Source organism: Malania oleifera, chromosome 7, assembly GCF_029873635.1.
Source record: "Malania oleifera isolate guangnan ecotype guangnan chromosome 7, ASM2987363v1, whole genome shotgun sequence".
Taxonomy (NCBI): Eukaryota; Viridiplantae; Streptophyta; class Magnoliopsida; order Santalales; family Ximeniaceae; genus Malania; species Malania oleifera.
In genome coordinates this window covers 88,066,752-88,090,322 of record NC_080423.1, presented here as the reverse complement: position 1 = coordinate 88,090,322, position 23,571 = coordinate 88,066,752, and the positions used below count along the sequence as shown (strand labels likewise).

The 23,571-nt window shown below is 38.4% G+C and overlaps 1 protein-coding gene across 3 annotated transcripts in view; it reads left to right on the top strand.

The window, feature by feature from the left end:
• LOC131160259 (regulatory-associated protein of TOR 1) overlaps positions 1 to 23,571 on the top strand; it is a 68,172-nt gene that overhangs the window by 43,099 nt on the left and 1,502 nt on the right. For 2 of the 3 annotated variants that reach the window (XM_058115714.1, XM_058115716.1), the window contains exons 16-21: positions 98 to 424; positions 530 to 653; positions 7,930 to 8,054; positions 8,164 to 8,309; positions 8,421 to 8,522; positions 20,190 to 20,275. In XM_058115714.1, coding sequence (XP_057971697.1) covers positions 98 to 424; positions 530 to 653; positions 7,930 to 8,054; positions 8,164 to 8,309; positions 8,421 to 8,522; positions 20,190 to 20,275 — 910 coding nt within the window. The remainder of the gene's footprint in view (positions 1 to 97; positions 425 to 529; positions 654 to 7,929; positions 8,055 to 8,163; positions 8,310 to 8,420; positions 8,523 to 20,189; positions 20,276 to 23,571) is intronic. The other variant, XM_058115715.1, reaches the window with a different exon arrangement.

Genomic DNA, 23,571 nt, shown 5'->3' with positions numbered 1-23,571 from the left:
TTCAGCTTTCAATGACATGCGGAAACAAACTAAAATTGAATTTCAACATGTACCCTCTTTGCTTACTTAGACAAATATTTTGAGATGATGTTTGCAGGTCATTTGCCCATGACATTTAGAACTCCTCCTGTTAGCCCTCCTCGACCTAGTTACTTGACAGGATTGCGAAGAGTTTGTTCTTTGGAGTTCAGGCCGCACCATTTAAATTCTCCAGACTCAGGATTAGCTGATCCACTTTTAGGAGCTGGGGGATCTGGGATCTCAGAGCGCAGTTTTCTTCCACAGTCGACCATCTACAATTGGAGCTGTGGCCACTTCTCAAAACCACTTCTCAATGCAGCAGATGACAGTGAAGAAGTATTAGGTAGAAGAGAAGAGAGGGAAAAATTGGCATTGGATCTCATAGCAAAGTGCCAGCACACCTGTAATTTATTCACATTGATTTGTTTTCTGTCATTTCTTTGTACTGTTTTGTTTGATTGTTTTTGATTGAAAAACTATTGTACTTTTGGTCCATTTTCTTTATCAGCTGTTAGCAAGCTTAATAATCAAATTGCTAGCTGGGATACAAAATTTGAAATGGGTACGAAAACAGCTCTGCTTCAACCTTTCTCTCCTATAGTGATTGCTGCAGATGAGAATGAAAGAATAAGGTATCTGACTTTCTTCTTCTTTTGTTTTTTTTTTTTTCCATGAGTTTGCTTTGACCATATCAGTTGGTGTTGAGAAAATATTTTGGTGCAAAAAAATATTTTTAAATAGAAAGGATTAATACTCTAAGAAGTGGAGGGCAGGATAGAAAAAGAGGTGGTGCTAGGTGCCCTTGGGGGTGGGTGGGTGTTTGGATTAGGAATTGACTCCATTTTTCCTTTATCATTGATTTTTGAGTTGTAAAGACAAGTTTTGGCGTATCCCTGGAAATCCCTCAAATCAAGCTAGGCAATTGGTTATCAATCAACTTTACATTTTTTGGTGTTGAACATTTTAATAAGAAGATGAAATTATGAAAGTGACCATGCACTTGGTATTTGGTAGGGAGCTCAGTGACTAGATTTTGGATGGTTTCTTGTGCTTATGTGAAGCATTTGTTTGAAATGAAAATTATAGAATAGATCAGTCTTTCCATGTGGACTGGTGCCCTGGCAATCGCCACGTACAACAGGTCCTTATTGGTGTCAGTTTCCTCTTATATGGACTTACGATGATTTTGATACAAATATATGTTCTTACATACTCTTTTCCTTTTTTATTTAGCTTTTTATTTTGCTTTTCTTTTCTGATATGGGGATTCTTGTACTTCTCCCTTAATGAATTTCTTATTTTTCACAAAAAAAAAAGCCAAAAATCTCTAAACGATTGAAAGTGTCCTGAGACAGAATCAGTGAAATCGATATAATTGGCATATTCAGTAAATTATGTCCTTGACTACTGCATCACCAAGAATTCTCCTGTTGATATAATTGTGAAGAAAAATAATTTAAGTAAATGCCATTAGTATTTCCTTTTAATTTACCCAATATGTATCTAAAGAAGGAAATATGCCCATTTGAATTCAATGAGAATACTTTAAATATACATTTCTCAAAGAATTAGAAGACAAGAATATCAGAAAATTTTAGGAAAATTCAACTGTCTCAAGTTCCAGGATATCCCATCAAAATAAAGAATCCCAAAAAAAAAGTAGCCCCGGAATATCAGAAATTAAAACACCAGGAAAAATTATTTCGATAGATAGTTCTTAACCCCTTGGTAAATATTTGGTTGAACATGGACAATTTATACTTTCTGAACCTATAGTTGTTAGCTACAAACTGAAGGGGAAAAAATAAAGAAGAAAAATTCCCAAATACTACAAAGCTATGAAATTATATCAATTCAAGTATAAAATATTCCCATCCCAGATCAGTAAAATATAAATTATGTTGAAGGTTGATGGGTTGAGCAGAATGGTGCTGAGAGCTCAAGATTCAAGGATAGTTGGGGGTGGGGGGATTAAGGCTAGGAGGGGATGTGTGGGACTTTTGACTTTCAGTCTTATAGATTAGTAGATAGGCACTTCAACAGCAGCAACACCCCCCCCCCCCTCCCCCATCTCAAATCCTTTTGAGTCTCAATTAGTCAATTTTTTTGGAAGGTACTGTTCTTAATTGAGACCTTTGGGGTAAGATTATCATTGCCAAGAGTGGGGTTGGGTTGTGTTGAAGATTTTAGAGCTATGGCTTATTGTTCTGTGTTGGTTGGACTTCATCTTATTTAGGATTTCTGTTGGGAGGCTATGCTAGTTCTGTATCATTTGTTATCTTTTTCTTGAATGTGTTGGAAAGAGATTAGAGGGTTGGGAAAGGGCTTATAGTTTATTTGAGGCATTGCAACGCACTCTTATTAATGCTTCTATTTCCAGTATCCGTCTTTATTTTATGTCCTTTTATGAGAGATTTTTTATAGTGAAGTACACTTGCTGTCGAAAGGATTTTGTTGTTTTGTTGATAAGCAGGTCTGGTTTTTTTGGGGGGGGGGGGTGTTGGACACTTGGTGTGGAATTATTTCTTTGGTGGGTAATGCTTGCAGGGGTTTCTTTTAGAAACCAACTTCCTTTACTCTGCAAGGTTTGGAACAACTATATAGAATGAGTTTGATGCTAGTGCAGTTATATATGTGCTATGCAAATGACTCCTTGGAAGTCTGTCTCCTGTGTTTCACATCTTGTCTTCTCACTCAGTATAATGATGGAGATTTATCATAATGATGGGATGCTAGTGGGTATCTTTGCTACACAAATGAATCCTTGGAAATCTCTCCCCTATTTTTCATATGTTCTTTTCACTCGGTATAAAGACATAGATACTTTTCTGTACCTTTTCTAGAAAGGTACTTGTTCTGAAGGTGTTTTTTTTTTCTGTAGCTTCCCTTCAGAAATGTTCCAATCTCTCTTTTTTTTTTTATTCTATGGCAGGGACTTCCTTTTTGTGGGATTTCCAATAAAGTTGGAAGTCTCTATGGGAGGGAAATTGATGAACTATGTAATTTGATACTTTTGTTCATACTTTTGTTCTTCACCCTTGGGGTTGCTAGAATTCAGAAAGGGCACAGTTTTGCTCATCATTCCTGCAAGATTTATTTTTATTATTTTTATTTTAATAACTGCCTTAGAGAATTCTTCCTGTGACATTTAGTTGTTAAAAGTATGGATTAGATGAGAATGGGTGGGATACCAATAGGAGATTTTAATGTTCTTTGGAGAGTCCGTGGAAAGCTATCTCTCAGAGTTATCCCCTCTTCATTCCCCATATTAAATTCCTGGTGGGAAGTGGTAGTAATATCCATTTTTGAAAAGATCCTTGGTTGGGGAATGCAGTTTTGTTCACCTATTTTCCATGCCTTTTTCATTTGAGCACTGGGCAGAATGGTTCCATTTCTTCTTTTGTTGGCGATCCAGGTTTTCCTTTTGCCTTCTTGGGATTTCCACTTTCGTAGATCGTTAAATGATAAGGAGATGGTAAAGCTATCCTTTTTGCTAGTCTTGTTGGAATAACTATCGTTTTCCTTTAGAGGATGATGGTCAGTCTTGGTCTGGATCCTTTGGGGGTTTACTCTTGCAAATCTTTTTGTGATTCTCTGAATAGGTTTAATTTTACTTTTCCTCTTTATATATCCATTTGGAAGGCCAAAGCCCCCTTTAAAATCAAGGTGTTTATCTCGTTGGTTGCGTTTGATAAGATTAATACCAAAAACTTGTTGCAAGTTAGGAGACATTTGATGGCTCTTATCTCCAGACATCTGTGTTCTTTGTTTTAATTGTTCAGAATTTGCATCACATTTGTTCATTCATTGTGATTATGCTTGGAGGGTATGGAATAAGCTATTTAGTCTTTTAGGCAAATGTTGTGTGAGTTCAGAGGCAGTGGAGGACTTTTTGGCAGTTTCTTTTGTTGATTTTGGCAGGGAAAAAGATAGGGCAGCACTCTGGAAATGTTCTTTTTTTCAGTTTTTTGGGGGCTGTGAATGGAGTGTAATGCACGTATTTTTCTAGGGGAGAAGTCGTCTCATTTGCTGGTTTGGGAAAGATACATTATTTGGTGTCCCTTTGGTGCGTGGGGCAGGGGAATTTTAAGGGGGGTGAGCTTTTCTGATATTTAGCGCAATTGGCTGTGTGTTAGTTCACGTTGCTTTTTTCTCTCTCTTGTTTTTTTGTTTCAGGTTGTTTCTTTGTATTTTTTTATCTGAATTTCCCAGACTTTGTTAAGGAAATGTTCTATCATCCTGGCTGTATGTTCTTATTCTATTAACGTAATTCTTCCTTTACTATAAAAAAAAAATTGTGGAAATTCTTTCCTCATTCTTTTTGCCCTCGGAGAAGATAATGGAAGGTGAAAGTTGCCTAAAAAGTAATGGTGTTCCCTCAGACTTTGGTTGTCAATAGCATCAATTCTAATAGCTTGTTGCAGCCTTGCAGGTGAGGCAGCCCAACAGTGTTCTCTGTACAGTTTTTGTCTGATGAAGTGAGTGACCCTTTTTCTTCACTGGAAAATTTGTCCACAGCTTTGGTGCAAGCTCTTCGCTATTTTGGGGATATCATAACACTAGAAAGTGTGGTTGATTTTATTACAAAGAAGATTTGGGTTATTCATAAGCATATGCAAGGAAGGTGTTATGGCAATGTGCTTTAATTGCTGTCCCTTGGGTTTTGTAGGAGTGCCAAATCATAGTATTGTTGAGGATGGATCAATTACGTCAAGTTATTTTTTCTAGGATAGAGTAGTTTTCCTAGATTCTTTTCGGTTTTTGATTTGTGTTTTTAGGGGAATGATTTTCCAAGGAATTAGAGGGCATCTGTTTGTTAAACTTTTCTTTTGGTATAAAGAGCTTCTTGTGTTCCCTCCAATGTTTTTTTTTTTTTAATTGTTTTTTTCTATCTAAAAATATGAAATTAAAGTCTAAATACAGAAGGTAATTCTGTAGTTGATCTCAGGGAAGTTATGTGCTTATAATGATCATTCAACAATGTTTTCATATTTCATTTGTCAGTGTATTTATTTGTTCACAATAGCATGTCATTTGAAATTGAGTTTGAGAAAATGTACCAAATTAAGATTTCAATTGAATATCTTAATCTTGATTTAACAAATATGCTCATAATTGCTTGGATTGCATGCACTGGGTTCCAATTCAATTTTGATATGCGTGCACTTCCAAAATCTTCATGGAGTCTACTAATTGATATGCTGCCTCAAATTTAACTCTTGGGAATTTGAAATTTTCCCTTTACCTTTTTTCTGCTTCTTGCTTTTTATGAAATTTTGAGGTTTACTTAATTTGTATATTTTGATAATTTTTTATTAGTAGTTTTTTATATTTAAATGTAAGTTAAACATAGGACCTCACTATATAGTTAAAAAAAGGAGAAATAATTGTTATAGTTCTTTTTTGACTTCTAAAGTTGAGTAGAGTGCTAGCCTGTTGAAGACCTGATTTTTAACAATTTTATGCTAGTGGCCTTGCTCAGAATTTTTGAGAAAAAATTTAGGGGTTAAAGATAAATTTGTCTAAGAGTGTGCTGGTATTAATATGAATAATAGGAGTTAGGGCTTTAGATATTTTTCTGGGTGCGATATTTTTGCTTGTCCCATTTCGTATCTTGGCCTTCCCTTGGGGGGATAATCCTACATTTTTCTGGGGCTGGTGATTGGTGTTGGGCTTTTGTGGAGCCTAGTTATGTCTTGATTTGGATGACGACCCGACCTCTATTTAATTAGAGATTTCTATCCTAAGGCTTAGTCCATGGAGCGAAGGCTTGGGCCATGAGGCCGAAGCCGCAGCACTCATGGACTAAGCGGTACAAGTCGTACTTGTGGGGGTCCAGGGGCAACGCCCCCGTGGAAAATTTTTGGAGCCCATTCGGAACGGAACCCTAGGCGCAACATATAAAAGGGTGCTTTCGGGTGATTAGGGTTTTTGTGGTTGTATCCGCGAGAAAGAACGAGAGCGAGAGAATTGTATCGCCACACTCTCTGTGCTTTCTTCCTGATAATATTGAAATCCCTACAACTCCGTGGACGTAGGCAAAATTGCCGAACCACGTAAATATTGTCTTGTGCGTGTGATTGAATTTTTCTTTGGCGTTATTCTTTCTCTATTTGTTTCTCACAGGTTTCGGGAATTTGTTCGTATATTCCTAACAATTGGGAGGGTTGAGAAGGGATCAGAGGGGGTGAAAGAAGGCATATCTCTCTTTGGGAGTTAGGAGTACTCTTATTAGTGCTTCCCTCTCCAATATTCCCATTATTCTTTTTATCTTGTTAAAAAAACCCAAGTGGTTGGGAGCTTGTAGAAATTAATGAGAGATTTTTTTGGTCTGGTTAGGGGGAGGACAAGAGGGATGTCAGCTGGGAGGTAGGTAGTAGACTTAACTCAGAGGGAGGTCTGAGGCCTTGGTAATGTGGTTTCTAATAACATCTCCCAAATAGGCAAATGGTTATGGAGGTACCCTTTTGAGAGTCTAAGTTGTCTAACTCCTTATGGCACAAAGTAATTGAGAGGAAGTATGGTATTCATAGGAATGGGTGGAATGCCATGGGGAGTAGCATTGTTGCTGTTAGATTACCACTTCACCTAAAAGCTTAAGCTGTTAGGTTATGAGCCAACAATATATATGGGGCCTTAACACTCCCCTGCACTTGTAACCCAACAGCATGTGAATTGTGGAGAGATAAACAACAATGAATAACACCCATATAGGGGACACAATAATTTTTTAACGAACTTGCATTAAACACGGGAAACAAGACTAGAGCCTAGGACATCCTAGCGATCACGTTTTTGATACCCTGTTAGATTACCACTTTACCTAAAAGCTTAAGCTGTTAGGTTGCGGGCTGACAATGTATATCATGCCTTAACAGTTACTCTTGCGACTACCTGGAAATTTTGTTTCCTGGGTATCCAATTATATTATTTTTTTAACCTCATTAAACTATGGGCATTGGTGACCAGTTCATTGTTGGTGACCAGTTCATTAGTTTATTATTAATATATAAATATAATAACATTACACTGTTAGCATTTTATTTTATGATAAATTGTATATGCCAATTTGCAAGCCATTCTTTTTCATATTTCTAATTGCTTATTCTTTGTTCTTAATTGCTTAGTTTTCGAATGCTTATATGATGTTCCCTGGTTGTTGCTTGTTTGTTTGCTTTTCCCTGCTTTTATATACATTGCATTCACTAACATTTTGACATATCATTTGTATTTTAGTAATTCGATTATAGCAGCATTGTTTGTATTATACTGAATTGGTACTGCATATGTTGAACTCAAACAATATATTCATGGAATATAATTTATCGAACTCATTATTTTAATGCTTGTTTTGTTGCTATTATTTTTCAATATATATGAGTGGAAGTAAGACTGCATGCATAATGCCCTTCCCATACCCCTATTTTTGTGTTGGAGCCTTGTGCACTAGGTGTTGTATGATATTTCCAAAGAAAACCTGTATGCTATTCTTTTTTTTTTTTTCTGCTTTCCTCCATTTTTCCTATTGCATGATTATTACAGGTTATATATTGGTCTGCAATATGATTAAAAGTTCCACCTCAAACCATTGTGAAAAATATTACTGAAATTATCAACAGTTCCACATTGATTGTTTTTATTTACTGGCTGTCAGTCAGGTGGCTTTGAATTTATAAATAGTCTCAAAATACGTAATTTTCTTATCCTGAACTTTAGTCTTCTATGCTTTGCAATACGATTGAAAACAATATGGGCTAGATCAAATCGGTTGCTTTGCCGGATTAAGTTAGTGGAGTTCAAGCATTGATTTTGAAGTGTTGCTTAAATTTTTTTTTTGTTATCACTACATTTCCTTTTCTTTTCCATCTCATGCATATATTACCTTTTCATTGTATTTATTTTTCTCAGGATATGGAATTATAAGGAAGCTACCCCTCTCAACAATTTCGACAATCACAATTTTCCCGACAAAGGAATTTCTAAGCTCTGCCTTATGAATGAACTTGATGACAGCTTGCTTCTTGTTGCCTCATGTAAAAATATTTTACTTGTATATGTGTCCGTTGTGTTATTGTTTGAGATCCTTTCTTTGAATGTTGGGTTTTTAGGTGAAGTAACTTCTGCAACAATTGTTTGATGTAGGTGATGGAAATATTCGCATTTGGAAAGATTACACAATAAGGGGTAGGCAAAAACTCGTGACTGCATTCTCTTCTATCCAAGGTCATAGACCTGGTGTGCGAAGTGTAAAGGCGGTTGTTGATTGGCAACAGCAGTCCGGATATCTGGTATCTGCTTGCTTCAAGATATATCTAGGTTTTTTATCATTTTGAATTTTTTTGAAAATGTTATTTAATTGTCAAACATCATTTTGATAGATTTCTTTATGTTACATTTAGTATGCTTCTGGTGAGATATCATCCATCATGCTTTGGGATCTTGATAAGGAACAGCTTGTTAATTCTATTCCTTCGTCATCAGATTGTGGGATCTCAGCGTTGGTGAGTTTTTTTTTTTCCTTTTTTTTTTTCCAATATTTATATTTTTTATTTGTGCATTCTTGCTGCCTTGCTGGTCTTGTGTGGTGCACATTTTTCGTAAACTTGGCTTAGATAATTCTGTTTCATTGCTGTTAAAGGCAGGCCTAGGCATGAGGCAGAGGCTAGCGCCTCAGGTCGCCTGAGGCAAGAGGACCCTTAACAGGTTCATCAAGATCGCTTCGTAAATGTTTTTGGTTGAATTTTTTTGGTTCCTGCTTCATGATCAGAGTTCCAAACTTCTCTTTTTCTTCTTTTTCTTTCACAACCAGTTAAATGCTGTTTTTTTCTCCTGCATCAGAGTTTGTTATCTGCCTCAATTCCTTTGCCACTGTCTTCTTGCTTTTCTTGACCAGGATGTACTTTGTTGTTGTTGTTGTTATTGTTTTCTAGATCTAATCAACATTCTCATATTCTCTTCTCTTCTTTCTTGTTTTAGTATTGAACTCATAAAGTGTTTTAGTATTGAACTCTTAGCATTTATGAAAGATTCAACTCCATTTTCTGCCTTTTCTTACCTTTCTTGATTTGTTCACTCAGTATTGGATATTTTGTATTTTTAAATTCAAGTGTTAGTGTGATGTTATTACAAATGTTGAATCCATTATATTGGTCATTTACACACTTGAATTGATGTGTACTTCAACTATGAGTTGTGCACCTATGCCTCCCCCTTGTGCTCCAAGTGCTCATGCCGTGTGCACCTGTCTGTGCCTTTTATGTCTTCAACAACAATGCTTTGTTTGTAGAAAATCGATGTTAGAATCCATTAGTCAATTTATTGTTGGGTCACATTGATGCAAGGCAGCATCATGAAACTACAGCCAACTCATAATTTGGGAGAGACAGAGGAGAGCAGTGAGGAAGAAGGAAGAAGGAAGAAGGGAAGGAAGGAGATGCAAGGGGGGAAATCACAGGGGCACTTCAGTTCAAATTCATCAAAAAACCACCTCTTGCATGACTTTCTCTAGGGCTGTACAAAAATTACTAAAAAACCTAAAAATGAACTGAAACCAGACTGAAATTATATTTGGCTCAGTTTTTTGATCTTCAATTTTTGTCTTTGGTTTGAGTTTCTAAGCAAAAACTGAACCGAACAACTGAAGTAATCTATAAAATATAATGAGTTTGTTTATATATGGAGGGTTTCATACTCAAAAAAATATATACATTATTTTAACTTTTATTTATATACATATTCCAATTTATTAAAATTTTAAATTTAATATAATTTTCAATTTTCATATTATCTGATATTTCAAAATTGAAAGAGAAAGGAAGGCTGGATGGTGTTTTATAGATGGCTAGAATCTTCACTCTTTTGTAAGTTCTCGATGTGGGAACTGGGAGGATTGACTGATTGAGGGTTATGTTGCTGTAGCGTGTAGCCCACAGCACAAGGCAGCTTCTCCTTTTATTCTTCTTGTCCCACATCGATTGAATGGAAGAAGGGAACTTCTTCCACTTCCTACAAATGCCCCACATTGCTCTTCCGCTCCTGCACCTCACCATCATGGGCCTTCAATTGATTTGGACCTTGAAATCTTGGGCTATGGCTCTAGCCATTGTGTCATAGCAAATCTTGGCCTGAGTGGATTTGATTTGTATAGTTAAAAATTTGGAAAAACCAAAAATAACCAAACCGAATGTTAAACTGACGGTTTGCTCTCTTCTTAAATCAGCAGTTTACAGTTTGGTTTTGTTTTAATATTTTTTCGAACTGAGCAATTTGGTTCGGTTGTTGGTTTAGGCTATAACCCACCTGAATAAAACCAAGTTCACCCCTAACTTTCACACACAATTTATAAGAAAGCCTGTAATACTAGAAATTACGTATATACCTCTAAATATACATGAGAATCATTACAAAAGAACCCCTAAAATGCACAAGTATTACAAACCAACCCCCGAATAGCATAAGTCTAATTAATTATCCTAAATCTATAGTAGTGAATTCTTCAATTCTATTCTATTCAATTAGCCTCCAATGAGAGTCCCTCCTTTGCCCTACTTCTTGTCCTACATCAAAGCTCCCTCAGTTGAAAAATATTTGGTCTCAAATTTTGAAATGTTGGAGGATCAATCTATTACAAAACTCACGAAATGCAGAAAAATCTGATTCTTGTTGCTGGCAGTGACAAATTGTTGCTTTAAAGTGCTGATGGAACACTGATGGTCCAATTTCTAGCTTTTCATATAAAAATCACATTTGCATGCAAAATATAATGTCTGGGATCAAAATATCATGCTGCAGATCAAAATCGCTGGGGAGACGACAAAATTTTTGTGGCTAGAATCAATTTATGGCAAGTCTGGAAGTTGCAGCAATTTCAGGAGAGTTTCCCACGTGCACAGTCGGCGTGCAGGGTGCATGTGGCGGGCACCACCAGTAAGGGTCCTCTGTGATGAATTTTCAGATGCTGTAGATCAAGGGGTGGGCAAGTCCAATGGTGGTGGCAGTGAAGAGAAATTGCCAGAAATTTGGGGATTTTAAAGGGGTGAAAGCTGGGGTGTCTTCATGGTTATCAAAATTCTGAACCGGATCATATTATCTTATGATCCAGATCGTATTAGGATCGTTAGGATTGGAGGATTGTGATCCTAATTGATATCTTATTGATCCTACTTGTGCAGCTGTATATGAATTTTTTTCCGTTTAAGATAAGTAAAAAGCCTGATCAATATTTTTATTGGCCTAAATACTTCTGCAATAGACACAAAATTTGGTCCAGCTGGCCCAGATGCATAAAAGTTTAGGTCAAAATAATGGGCATCTCCTGAGATTTGTTCGTTCCAAGTCAAGAGAGCAGCTGAGCATCTCCTGAAAGCTTTCATCCTTCAAAACTGATAACTTTCAGAGAGCTTAGAGAGTTCTTGATTGGCAGACCCCAAGTTGTCTATCAGCAGGTTGGGACTGTTGCTTCTTCTGGCAGCAGCAGCGAAGACTAGCTGAGAGATTGCGACAGCAGAGAGCTTCAACAACCATGGAGTTGCAGAGTCAGGCTGAGAACTTAAAGTTGCAGGCCTGTAGCTGTTATGCTTTATCTTTGTGTGTGTGTGTGTGTGTGTGTATATATATATATATATATATATATTAACTTACTTCCTCTTATTTTCTCTTATAGACAAGCTTGAGACTTTTTTTTTTTTTTCTTTCAAAGGTGAGGACAGACAGCTTTCGTTTTCTTTTCAACTAACCAATGTTTTATAGGCAAGGCATACCTAAAATTCCTTGAGGCTTAATCGAAAATATCAAATCCCAAAAAGGCTAACACATTACTCACTAAGGCTTATGCATTTCCTCAAAAGGCACGCCTTTTCTAGTTGAGGCTTACGCATTTTGGGTGTGTGATTCTCGAGTAAGATTGGCTAGAAAATATTAACTCCATGTTTATATAAAAAGAATGGCATCATATGAGTAGATTTCTAAAACTCGTGATCCTCATCCTTTCCAAAACAATTTAGTTTTATCTTAGATCTTGAAAAATAATTTGAACTTTGTAATGTTATAGCTGTCTCTTGTGATGATTTATGTAATGAATTTGAATGGCCAGCAAGTAGTTTGCAAATTATATTTGATTTTTTTTTTTTACATTATATTTTTGTTTTTCTTAATTTTTTTTCTTAATTTTTAAAATATATAATTTATTTACATATTTTTATCAAAAAATAAAATCTCAAAAGGCTCACGCCCCAATGCCTTAAGGCTTACGCCCCAACGGCTTAAGGCTTACGTCTCGCCTCTTAAGGGTTAGAGCGCCTTGCTGTCACGAGCTGAGCTTGTTTAGGGCATTATGCTTGCCTGTGACCGCTTATCTCGTGCTTTTGGGATGGGTTTTATAATGTAAATACTAGTGTAGGTTTATTTTCTAGTAGTAGTTTCTCCCTATTCCAAATAAGGCAATATGACTCCTCGGTTACTTTGATGTTTCCTAGTGCTAGAGTGAGAATTGCACAGAAAGCTCTTTCGGGAAGGGTGAGTGTTCATCAACTTGTAAAACTTACTAGATATTGTCAACGTGTTTAGCCTACTTGCCTCCCTTGCTAGACACGCAATAATAATGGAGGTGTTGTTAAAGAATTGCATTGCTTCAATGTTTACTGCTTACTTGCCACTGCTTTCATAATTTCTTACTGCTTCCGCTTACATTTGATTGAATGATAATGAAAGTGTTTTGTGGATGAATTGTGGTAAACGATAGATTGGCTAGTTAAACAAGAGTGCTTTAGCTAGCGCCGCACAGTCCATTCACAAAGGTGTGAAATAGTCGGCCTGTGACTCCTAGTATCAGAGCTCGGTTAGTTGCTACGTGAATTCAGTTGGCTTCGTTCTGGGATTGGTAAAGCTTTGGTAAATGACCATGGCACCAACCAATGCTGAGAGAATTAGTGTGCTCGAAGCACAGGCTGAGACAACAACCAACAATGTGGCCACAAAGATGGCCCAATTGAAGGAACTTGTCGATGAAGTGGTGGGATCACAAAAGCATCAAGCAAGTTTGATAGGTGAAATGTCAGAGGACTTTCACCATACTGTGGAAACCTTGCAAGCTCAAATAGCTGATTTGACTGCAAAGGTGAATTTGGTGGTTCTTGCCACGGGAAACTCTAAAACTCTGGGGGTTTTGCGAGACCAAGGTACTAGAACCCAAGACGTATGGGGGTGCCTGTGATGCGAAGAAGTTGGAGAACTTCTTGTTTGATATGGAGCAGTGCTTTTGCGCTATGAGGACGGACTCAGAACAGGTGAAAATAGATAGTGCGACTATGTACTTGGTTGGTGACGCCAAATTGTGGCGTCGTACTAAGTACAATGAAATTGAAAATGGATTTCATGTAGTGTATAGTTGGGCAGACTTGAAGAGAGAGCTCAAGGTCCAGTTCTTTCCTGAGAATGTTGAATACAATGCTAAGAAGAAGCTGAGAAACCTCAAGCGTACTGGGTCAATCAGGGAATATGTCAAATAATTTTCTGCTTTGATGTTGGATATCAGGGACATGTCAGAATAGGATAAGCTATTCAATTTTCTTGAGGGGTTGAAACTGTGGGCAAGAACATAACTCCATAGGCAAAGAGTTCAAGACTTGTCCACTACACAAGTTGTTGCGGAACGCTTTGCTGACTACGCTGGTGATAATACCGCTTTGTCTAAAGAGTTTAGTGTAGGGGGAAACAACGGAAAATCTTCCAAGAAGGGGCAAACCCAAAAGTGGGGGAGTGGACCATAAGGCATCAACTTCTAAAGAAGCTTCATCGTCTCGAGGGTTCAACACACCCAATGGAAATAGTAAAATTTTGTGTTACTTGTGTTGAGGCCCTCATAGAGTTTTTGAGTGCCCTCACAGGGCAGCACTTAATGCCTTACAAGTTTCCATTGTGAAGCAGGTAGTGAAAAGTGATGGGGAAGAGGAGGATACCTCGAGGATGGGTGTAATGTGGCTGATGAACGAATTGAAAAATCAGGCGAAAGCACCGAAAGTTAGACAAGCAAAATGACTGATATTTGTGGACTTGAGGATCAATGGGAAGAGTACGTGCTCTATATACCGGGGCTACTCATAATTTTGTTTCACAGGCAGAAGCAAGGAGGCTCAACTTATCCTTGGAGAAGGATAGAGGACACATGAATGCGGTGAATTGTGTAGCCCAGCCTACTATGGGAGTAGCCAAGCAAGTGATTGTGAAGCTTGGATGGTGGGCAGGTCATGCAAATTTCACAGCGGTGCCATTGGATGACTTTCAAGTCATTTTGGGATTGGGATTCCTGAGGGGGACGAAGGCACTGCTAATGCCTTCTGTTGGTTCCTTGTGTCTGATGGGAGATCACCTTTACATGGTGCAAGCCGTTGCGACGAAAGGAGACGATGGGAAGTTCCTTTTAGGCATGCAACTCAAGAAGGGGTTGAGAAGGGGTGAGCAGACATATCTAGCCACGTTGGTGGTAGATGAAGTAGGCCAAGAGTTGGTGCCTACGACCATCCAAGCTGTGTTGGATGAGTACAAAGAGGTGATTCCGGATAAGCTGCCTCATAACTTGCCTCCACGACGGGGTGTGGAGAATGAAATTGAGTTGTTGCCAGGAGTGAAACCACCTGGTAAGATGCCGTATTGGATGGTGCCTCTAGAGCTAGCATAGCTGAGGGAACAACTTGATGAGTTGTTGGAAGCAGGATATATTCGTCCTTCCAAAGCACCGTTCGGAGCACCGATGTTGTTTCAGAAGAAGCATGATCGGAGCATGCATATGTGTGTAGACTACCGAGCGCTCAACAAGGTGACAGTGCACAACAAGTATCCTATTCCGTTGATTGTGGATCTGTTAGATTAGCTGAGTCTTGCCAAGCACATCACAAAACTTGACTTGAGGTTAGGCTACTATCAGGTGAGGATTGCTTATGGGGATGAGCCGAAGACTACTTGTGTGACACGGTATGGGGCGTATGAATTCTTGGTGATGACATTTGGGTTGAGGAATGCGCTTGCAACATTTTGTACCTTGATGAACTAGGTATTTCACGAGTACCTCGACAAGTTTGTTGTGGTGTACTTGGATGATATTGTTGTCTACAGTTTCACTCTGGAGGAACATAAAGAGCATCTACAGAAGGTGTTCGATAGGCTGAGGGGGAACAGTCTGTATGTGAAGAAAAAGAAGTGCTTTTTTGCTTAGCGAAACATCAAATTCCTTGGTCATTTGATTGAGCAAGGTCATATCAAGATAGATATGGAAAAGGTAAGGGCAATTTAAGAATGGAAGATCCCAATGACAGTAAAGGAGCTGTGTTCCTTTATTGGCCTTGCCAACTATTACAAGAAGTTTGTAAAGAGGTATTCGTGGAAAATTGCTCCTATGACAGAACTACTAAATAAGGGTTATAGGTGGAGCTAGACAGAGAAGTGCCAGGGAGCCTTTGATGACTTGAAGGATGCCATGATGAGATATTTGGTACTTGCTCTTCCGGATGTCATGAAACCCTTCGAGGTTCAAGCAGATGCATCAAACTTCGCCCTTGGAGGAGTCTTGTTACAAGGACATTCTGTTGCGTACGAGAGTCGTAAGCTTAGTGAAGTGGAGTGGAAGTACATAACTCAAGAGAAGAAGATGCTAGCGGTGATACATTGTCTCCGCATGTGGCAGCATTACTTACTTGGATCAAGGTTTGTGGTGAAAACGGATAACTCAGGTGTTTGTCACTTCTTCACATAGTTGAAGTTGACACCCAAGCAAGGCCAATGGCAGGAATTCTTTTGTAGAATTTGATTTCTCCTTTGATCACATGGCGGGGTGCCTGAACCAAGTTGTTGATGCACTGAGTAGGAAGGTCGAGCTGGAAGCCTTGCAGATGATAACACACCTGACTGTGAGTACTGTTACCATGAAGATGCGGGAGTGCATCGAGGAGAACTTAGCCAAAGATCTAGTTGCGCAGAACATTATGAAGCTGACCGAAGTGAGGAAAGCATGTCAGTTTTGGATGGAAGAAGGATTGCTGATGACCCATGGTAGCCTGCTCTGTGCCACGAGTTAGTGATCTGAGGAAGACACTATTGAGAGTGTCATGATACCATGTGGGTCAGACATTCAAGATGGCAGCACACTTTGGCTTTACTGAAGCAGAGGTATTATTGGGCCCACATGCGTGATGATGTGGTTGATTATACCCGAACTTGTCTCACTTGCCAACAAGACAAGGTGGAGTAGAGGAAGATTGAAGGGCTGTTGGAGCCCCTACCAATCCCATCAAAACTGTGGGAAAGTGTCTCACTGGACTTCATCACCAACCTGCCCAGAGTGGGAAATACAGGTCTATACTTGTAGTTATAAACAAATTTTCAAAGTATGGTACGTTTATACCCGCACCAAAGTACTGTTTGGCAGAGGAGACGACACAATTGTTCTTTACGAATATTGTGAAGTATTGGGGTGTTCCCTAAGACATTGTTAGTGACCAAGACTCACGATTCACCGGCAACTTCTGGATAGACCTTTTCAGATTTCTCGGTTCACAACTTGAAATCTCTTTGAGTTACCATCCATAGACAGACAGAGAGATTCAATGGGCTATTGGAAGAGTACTTGCACCATTTCGTTAACGCCAATTAAAAGAATTGGGTGCAACTACTTGATGTGGCTCAGTTCTGTTTCAATACTCAAAAGAGCTCAACAACCAACAAGAGCCTTTTTGAGCTTGTTATCGGCCAGCAACCACTGTTACCTCACATAGTGGACGAGCCATACAAAGGAAAGAATCCTAGGGCATACATCTTCACTAGAGAATGGAGACAGAATATAGAGATTGCCCAAGCCTTTCTGGAGAAAGCTTCAAAGCGGATGAAGAAGTGGGCAGACCAGGGGAGAAGGCCGCAGCAGTTCAACGTAGGTGACTTGATGCTTGTGAAGCTCAATCCTGAACAGATCAGGTGACTACGAGGACAAGATAAGAGACTACTTCGCAAATATGAAGGACCAGTCCCCATCTTGGCCAAAGTTGAGAAGGCCTCTTACAGTATAGACCCTTCGACTTAAATGAAAATGCCTCCCATGTTTCATGTCAGCTGCCTCAAGCCGTTGAATGCCAATACAGAAGATCCAAGTAGAAGTCAGTCAACCAGAGCAGAATTGAAGATAGTGCAACCTAACAGACTTGAAGTTGAAGATGTCCTTGCAGATAGAGAGTTTGCATCCTCAAGGAAGAAGTGGCGAGAGTTCTTAGTGAAGTGGAAAGGCCTTAGCGATAAAGAAATCAGCTGGGTTTCTAGTGAAGTTATGCAACCGTTCGTGGATAAAGTATAAGCGTACCTAGTGTCAAAGTCTATGAGGACATCGACCGCATAAATGGGGGAACGTCACGAGCCGAGCTTGTTCAGGGCATTATGCTTGCCTATAACCGCTTGTCTCGTGCGTTTGGGATGGGTTTCCATCATATAAATACTAGCATAGGTTTAGTTTCTAGTAGTAGTTTCTCCCTATGCCAAATAAGGCAGTACGACTCCTCGGTCACTTTGATATTTCCTAGTGCCAGAGTGAGAATTGCATAAAAAACTTTTTAGGGGAAGGTGAGTGTTCATCAACTTGTAAACCTCACTAGATATTGTCAACGTGTTTAGCCTACTTGCCTCCCTCGCTAGACACACAATGTTAACGGAGGTGTTGTTAATGAATTGCGTTGCTTCAATGTTTACTGCTTACTTGCCACTGCTTTCATAATTGCTTACTGCTTCCGCTTACGTTTGATTGAATGATAATGAAAGTGTTTCGTGGATGAATTGTGGTAGACAATAGGTTGGCTAGTTAAACAAAAGTGCTTTAGCTAGCGCCGCACGGTCCATTCACAAAGGTGTGAAATAGTCGGCCCATGACACCTTACGCCTTCGCCTTTTAAAAGACATTGCGACTAACAAAAAGCTCTTCTTCAAGAAAAAAAAAAATTTTCTTTTTCTTTTCTTCCTCTTCCTCCGTTTCCTTCTTCCTTCTTGTTCTTTTTCTTCTTCTTCATATAGGCTGATGACAAAGCCACAAAATTGAGAAGTTTACAGCAGTTCATTGGATTAAGATGAGCAATTTCTTCTTCCTTTTTTATTCATTCTTTTTTTACTTTTATTTTTTATTACAATTATTGAATAAACAAGCTGGCAACAGTCTGCCCTTTTGCAGAGCATTCTGCAATTTAGACTGTTCAGATAATTTTTAGTGTCAAAATTGTTGATGGAAAAACCTGCTAGGTAGTGAGTGAGCTACATTCCAAAAATAGTTTAATTTCTTAAACTTACTATTACTGCCAAGTTTTTAAGCTTATTTTATTAAGAGATGTCATAAAAGTGTAATACAAAAAAAATAATAATTTAATTTACTTTACATTGTATGTAGAATCTTACAGGCCATGATCCAATCCTATGATCTGACCATGCAGACAACCTCCACCCACACACCCCACCCCCCCCCCCCCCCCCCCCCCCCCGGCGGTGCCTTTCAGCGGATTTTGTTTTCATGGTGTGGATGGTGTCATGGAAATATTCCAGCAAAGTGGTTTTCAGAGTATGAGTGTCACAGCTGTAATTTTGGCTGGCAGTAGCAGCTTTTTTCTCTTCACTGAAATTTCAGAGCAGAGAGGATGATTGAAGGGGCTGAAATCTGGGATTGGGATTTAAATTACTGGATGGTTTTGAGATGGGAAATTGAGAGATAAGTAGAAGAGATTAGAGAGAAAACAGGGAAGAAAAGCGAGAAGAAGATTATTAAAGGATAAAATTAGCAAGAAAAAAGTTAAGGGCAGCCTGGTGCACAAAGCTCCCGCATATGCAGTATCCTGCGAAGTAGAATTTCAGAGAGAAACATAAATGGAGCAGAGAGAGAGAGAGAGAGAAGAATGGTGTGGTTGTGAATGGGCTCTGATATGCAATGATGCAGGACAGCATCATAGAATTACAGCCAATACATAATTTGGGAGAGAGAGAGAGAGGTGAGGGGACGGAAGAAGAAAGAGAAGGAGAAATTCATAAATGGAGCAGAGATAAGATTAGAAGATCAGGAATTTTGTGTGCGCGCGTGAGTGTGAGATGGAGAGAGGAGGATTGAAAATGGAAGAATGGTGTGATTGTGAATGTGCTCTGATACCTAATGATGCAGGACAGCATCACGGAATTACAGCCAATACATAATTTGGGAGAGAGAGGTGAGGCGAAGAAGGAAGAAGAAAGAGCAGGAAGGAAATACAATGGGAGAAATGACACATTCACTTCCATTCAAGTTCATTAAAAAAACCACCTTGTACATGGCTTTTGCACACTATTTATAAGAAAGCCTATAATACCAGAAATCAGGCATACCCCTAATGACATGAAAATTGATTATCCTAAATCTATTGAGCTGAATAATTCATCACTTCAGTTCTCTTTAATCAGCCTCCAATGAGGGTCCATCCATTGCACCTCAAAAAGTGGCTGTTGTGGAAAAAAATAATTTGCAGGGTAATGTTATGCAGCTGGTGGAGTTAAAATAGGTCAAAATGTAGGTGAAAATTTTTAGGAATTGTAGGAGGAATATTACATTGTAGGAGGAATATCACTTGGTACTATGAAGAGAGAAGCCGTGTGTCAGGATCCTACATTGTGCATGTACTAGGGGATCTAAGCTATGTAGTGATGGTTTAGGTTTCAACCATGTGAGGCGCCTTTTATGGGCAAAACTGTGAGACCTGATGAGCCAACTGAGGCAATACTTTATCGGAGTTGGGCTAAGACCGACACACTATTCAAGGTACATGTACGTGGAAGGTGTCGAGTCATTTTGTCTTGTGACTCTTGAAATTTTTTGGGCAGAAAATGCGTATCATTCACCAGCCTTTGGTGGGTGCAATGTATACCGAACTCCAACCTTGGTGAAGCACAATAGTTGCTCAATAAGTGCATTGTCTTTTAATGGTTCTGATGCTGTTCTGCAATGGTTATGCTGTACTGCAATGATATGTTCCTTCTGTACTTTTGATCTGTTTCATTAATTATTCTTTGCTTTTAAGTTTCAATGTTATTGTTTTAAGGTCTTTTTCTGTGCTTTATCATTTGTTTCTAGTTATGGTTGTTGTTGATGTTTGCCTTTTCTAATGGGTGCATTTTTTGCATGCCATTGGAAGTCTGCTTCTCAAGTTAATGGGGGTCAACTTGCAGCTGGTTTTGCGGATGGTTCTGTTCGACTGTTTGACATTAGAACACCTGATATGTAAGCAGTTCTTGCTTAAAATCTTCTTCTAGCCTGAATGTTTTATACCTGTTCAGTTACATTTTTTTTCTCTTTTGGTTTTATAATGCATCCCTTTTGATAATTATAACTAAATTTATTTGGGACACAGCGGATCGCCTATTTCAGGAATGAAATTATTGGTACTTTTGTGGACACAGTTTAGGAACACCCCCCCCCCCCCCCCCCCCCAAAAAAAAAAAAAGCAAAATAAATAAATAACCCAGAATACCAGTGCTTCAGCCTTCAGGTAATGGTGCAAGTTATTATCAGCAAAGGAATGTGACATATAATTCTCTGTTCTTTTATTAGGCAGTAGGCACACTTCCCATACAAAAATGGACACCTCAACCTCTCCACAAGAGAAAGGTCGGCAATATGACATTTGTGTCCAACTTTCATCACTAGACAGAAGCACCCAATCATCAGAATTGGGCTGACTACACATGGTGCATAGCAATATTGAAAAGGGTGGACTCTTTGCTGCCGTTAAAAGTACTTCCAGTGGTCATTATTCATGATAATTAGATGCTTTCAAACTATCAGTGGTGTCTTTTAAGAAGCTGTTATATTCTAAAGAGCAATGCTTATAGCCAGCGTTTTTAGATAACATATTTACAATGTTGAGACATACATATAGGTGGATTCTATGTCAACATTGTGGATGATCTGACCACAAAATTCATCTGTTCAGTCTGAGTAAAGCATTATTCCACTCTGAAATAATGTGAGTCTTTTAGATGGGTCAAAGTGTCTGATTTCCAAACTCTTCCTTTGAGGTATCTAATTTCAAAGTCATTGGCAGTGGATATTGAACTTTTGATCTTTTATTTTCAAGCCAGTATGCAATGAATGGCACTTACAAAGCACTCAGGAAATCCAAGTCATTTGTTCTGAGTTGGTGATATCATAATTTGATATTGTAAAAAATCAGCTTTCTGTTGAAGTATATGGTTAGTCATGGTGAGAATTCACAGGATCAGTGGATAGAATAGGCTTTTATATTTTATGTGAATATCCTTATTGTCTTTCTAATTGTCATAATGCTCCCATTTTTTTCTTCTATGTTTCTAAAAGAGGAGTATTGTTTCTTGTAATTTCTATTTTAGCATGAACTTGAATGAGAGAGAAATGAGTGAATTTGTCCTTTTGTTGAGTGTTCTTGCTTCTTTTAGTCTATTTGAGGAATGATTGAAAGGTTTCTTTGTTGGAAGTTTCATAGTTTTGCTTTTGTATCTTTCTTTCATCACTTACACTGAATACTCATGGTTCCAAAGGTGATCAATTTCCACTGATTTGCTGTTGATGAGAAAGGGCTTGATAAGGCATTATCTCTAGATGTATGTATTCTTTATGATGACTCTGCTGAGTAGAATGCTCATATTATGTATGTTCAAGTTGTTTAGAGATTTTGGGAAGCAATAAGTTTGCCCGTTTTCCTGGATGATTTTTTTTTTTCATAGTTTTAAGGGTTTTGGTGATAGTAAAGCTTGAAAGATCCTTTTGGTGCGTTTACTACTTTTGCAGTTCTATGGTGCATTTTATTGGAACATGACTAGGATTTGACAGAGAAGCTCCTTTGGTTTGGTCTTATATTGGTTAGCTTTATAGCTTCACTTTGGGACTCCACTAATGATGTTTTCTTATGTTTTTAACTTCAGTCTTGGTTGATTCAGAAGGATTTCTTGTCTTGGTTTTATGTTGTTCATAATTTTTTCCATTCACATGCAAACATTCATCCATACATGCCTTTGTATAGGCACAGCGCACATACTTGTCTACTCTGAAAAGAGCCAGTCAACTATGTTTGCTTTTGTTTTCTTGTCGCGCCTTTCCTTTCTTCGTTGAACTGGTTTTTTTCACCGAGGGAGATGGGGGTGTTTTACTCAAGTACCTTTCTTGAATGGAAAAATAAAAATAGTGATTTGCACGAGGTCACAGGCTGCTGCGACTTGTCTGTGGCTTGCCATATCTTCCTTTTCTCTTTCTCCCTCGCCCCCACTCCCCCACCACCACAAAGTTTTTTGCTTTTTTTTTTATCTCGTGCCCTAGCTTTTTTGAGAGCTAGATTTGAAGCAATGTCGCTCAATCATTATCAAACAGACTAATCTTTTTTGTTCCTTTGCCAAGGACCTATAGGCAGGAAAGAACAATAGTCATTCTTGTCCTATCCCCAAATTTCGGACACATCCTTGACAGCACAATGACAAGGCCTGTTATTTTTTAAGACAATTTTTAGCCCCCCACCCCAGTTGAACTGTACAAAACAAGAGAAGTGAGATGTGATGACTTGTGAAAACTGTCATACAATTCTGACAGAAGGTTGGGATTGAAACTGGAACCTACAAATATGTACCTGATGTATCTGAAATGATCCACTATATATGCACATGCTTTTTCCTTCCTCTCCTTGTCTAGAAATTCTCAATACATTCTTATATGTCAACTGTCGTGATTCTTTTTCTTCAAAATGGTAGTTTTTCGTGTATAAAGATTATAGTATGCCATTAGGCTTAAAGAGAACCTAAGAATTGCTAGAAAGTGCATCAGGAGAGTGAAATAAGAATCTGAAAAATTTATGCGGAACAAGGCTGTGGTAGCCAACATGTAGTCTGCCTCTTTCTAGATGAGCCTGTGCTAAATAGCAAAACTTATCTTACCTACTATTGTATTACTCAAGGGCTTCCTGAATTTTCATCCCTCTCCCCCAAGGTTTCTGTTAATGGCACTTACCTTGAATTTTTTTGATAAAAAGTGATTACCTCCACTCTATTTGAATTTTATATTTTGTAATAGTTTCCATTTGCAACAATAATACGTCTATTATGCTCAAAACCATTGAGTCTCATTAGCCTTATTTTTTAAAATTATATTTATCTTACAGTTTGGTGGTGGTGGTGGTTATGTTATATAATGTTTCTCAAGGAAGTTACTCAAAATATGAAGTGATTATAGGAGAAGATTATTTTTGTACTGTTTGCTTAATTCTGTTTTCTAATTCATTTTAACATATACAAAGGAAAGCATATCATTTTAAAAATTTTGCCCATGACATCATCAAGTCAAACCCCTGGTTAACGCATTTAATGGAGATGAGTACAAGTACTGTTCAACTAAGCACGCACATTTACAAACAGCTCTAGGGAGGTATGTGCAAATTGTAGGAGCTCCAGGGAAGAATTTTACCCAAAAAATACAAAAAAGAAAGAGGACTGTATAGTTCAATTGGGCATTTGGGCAGGATTGGCATTCAGCTTCACCACCACCACGACCCCCCC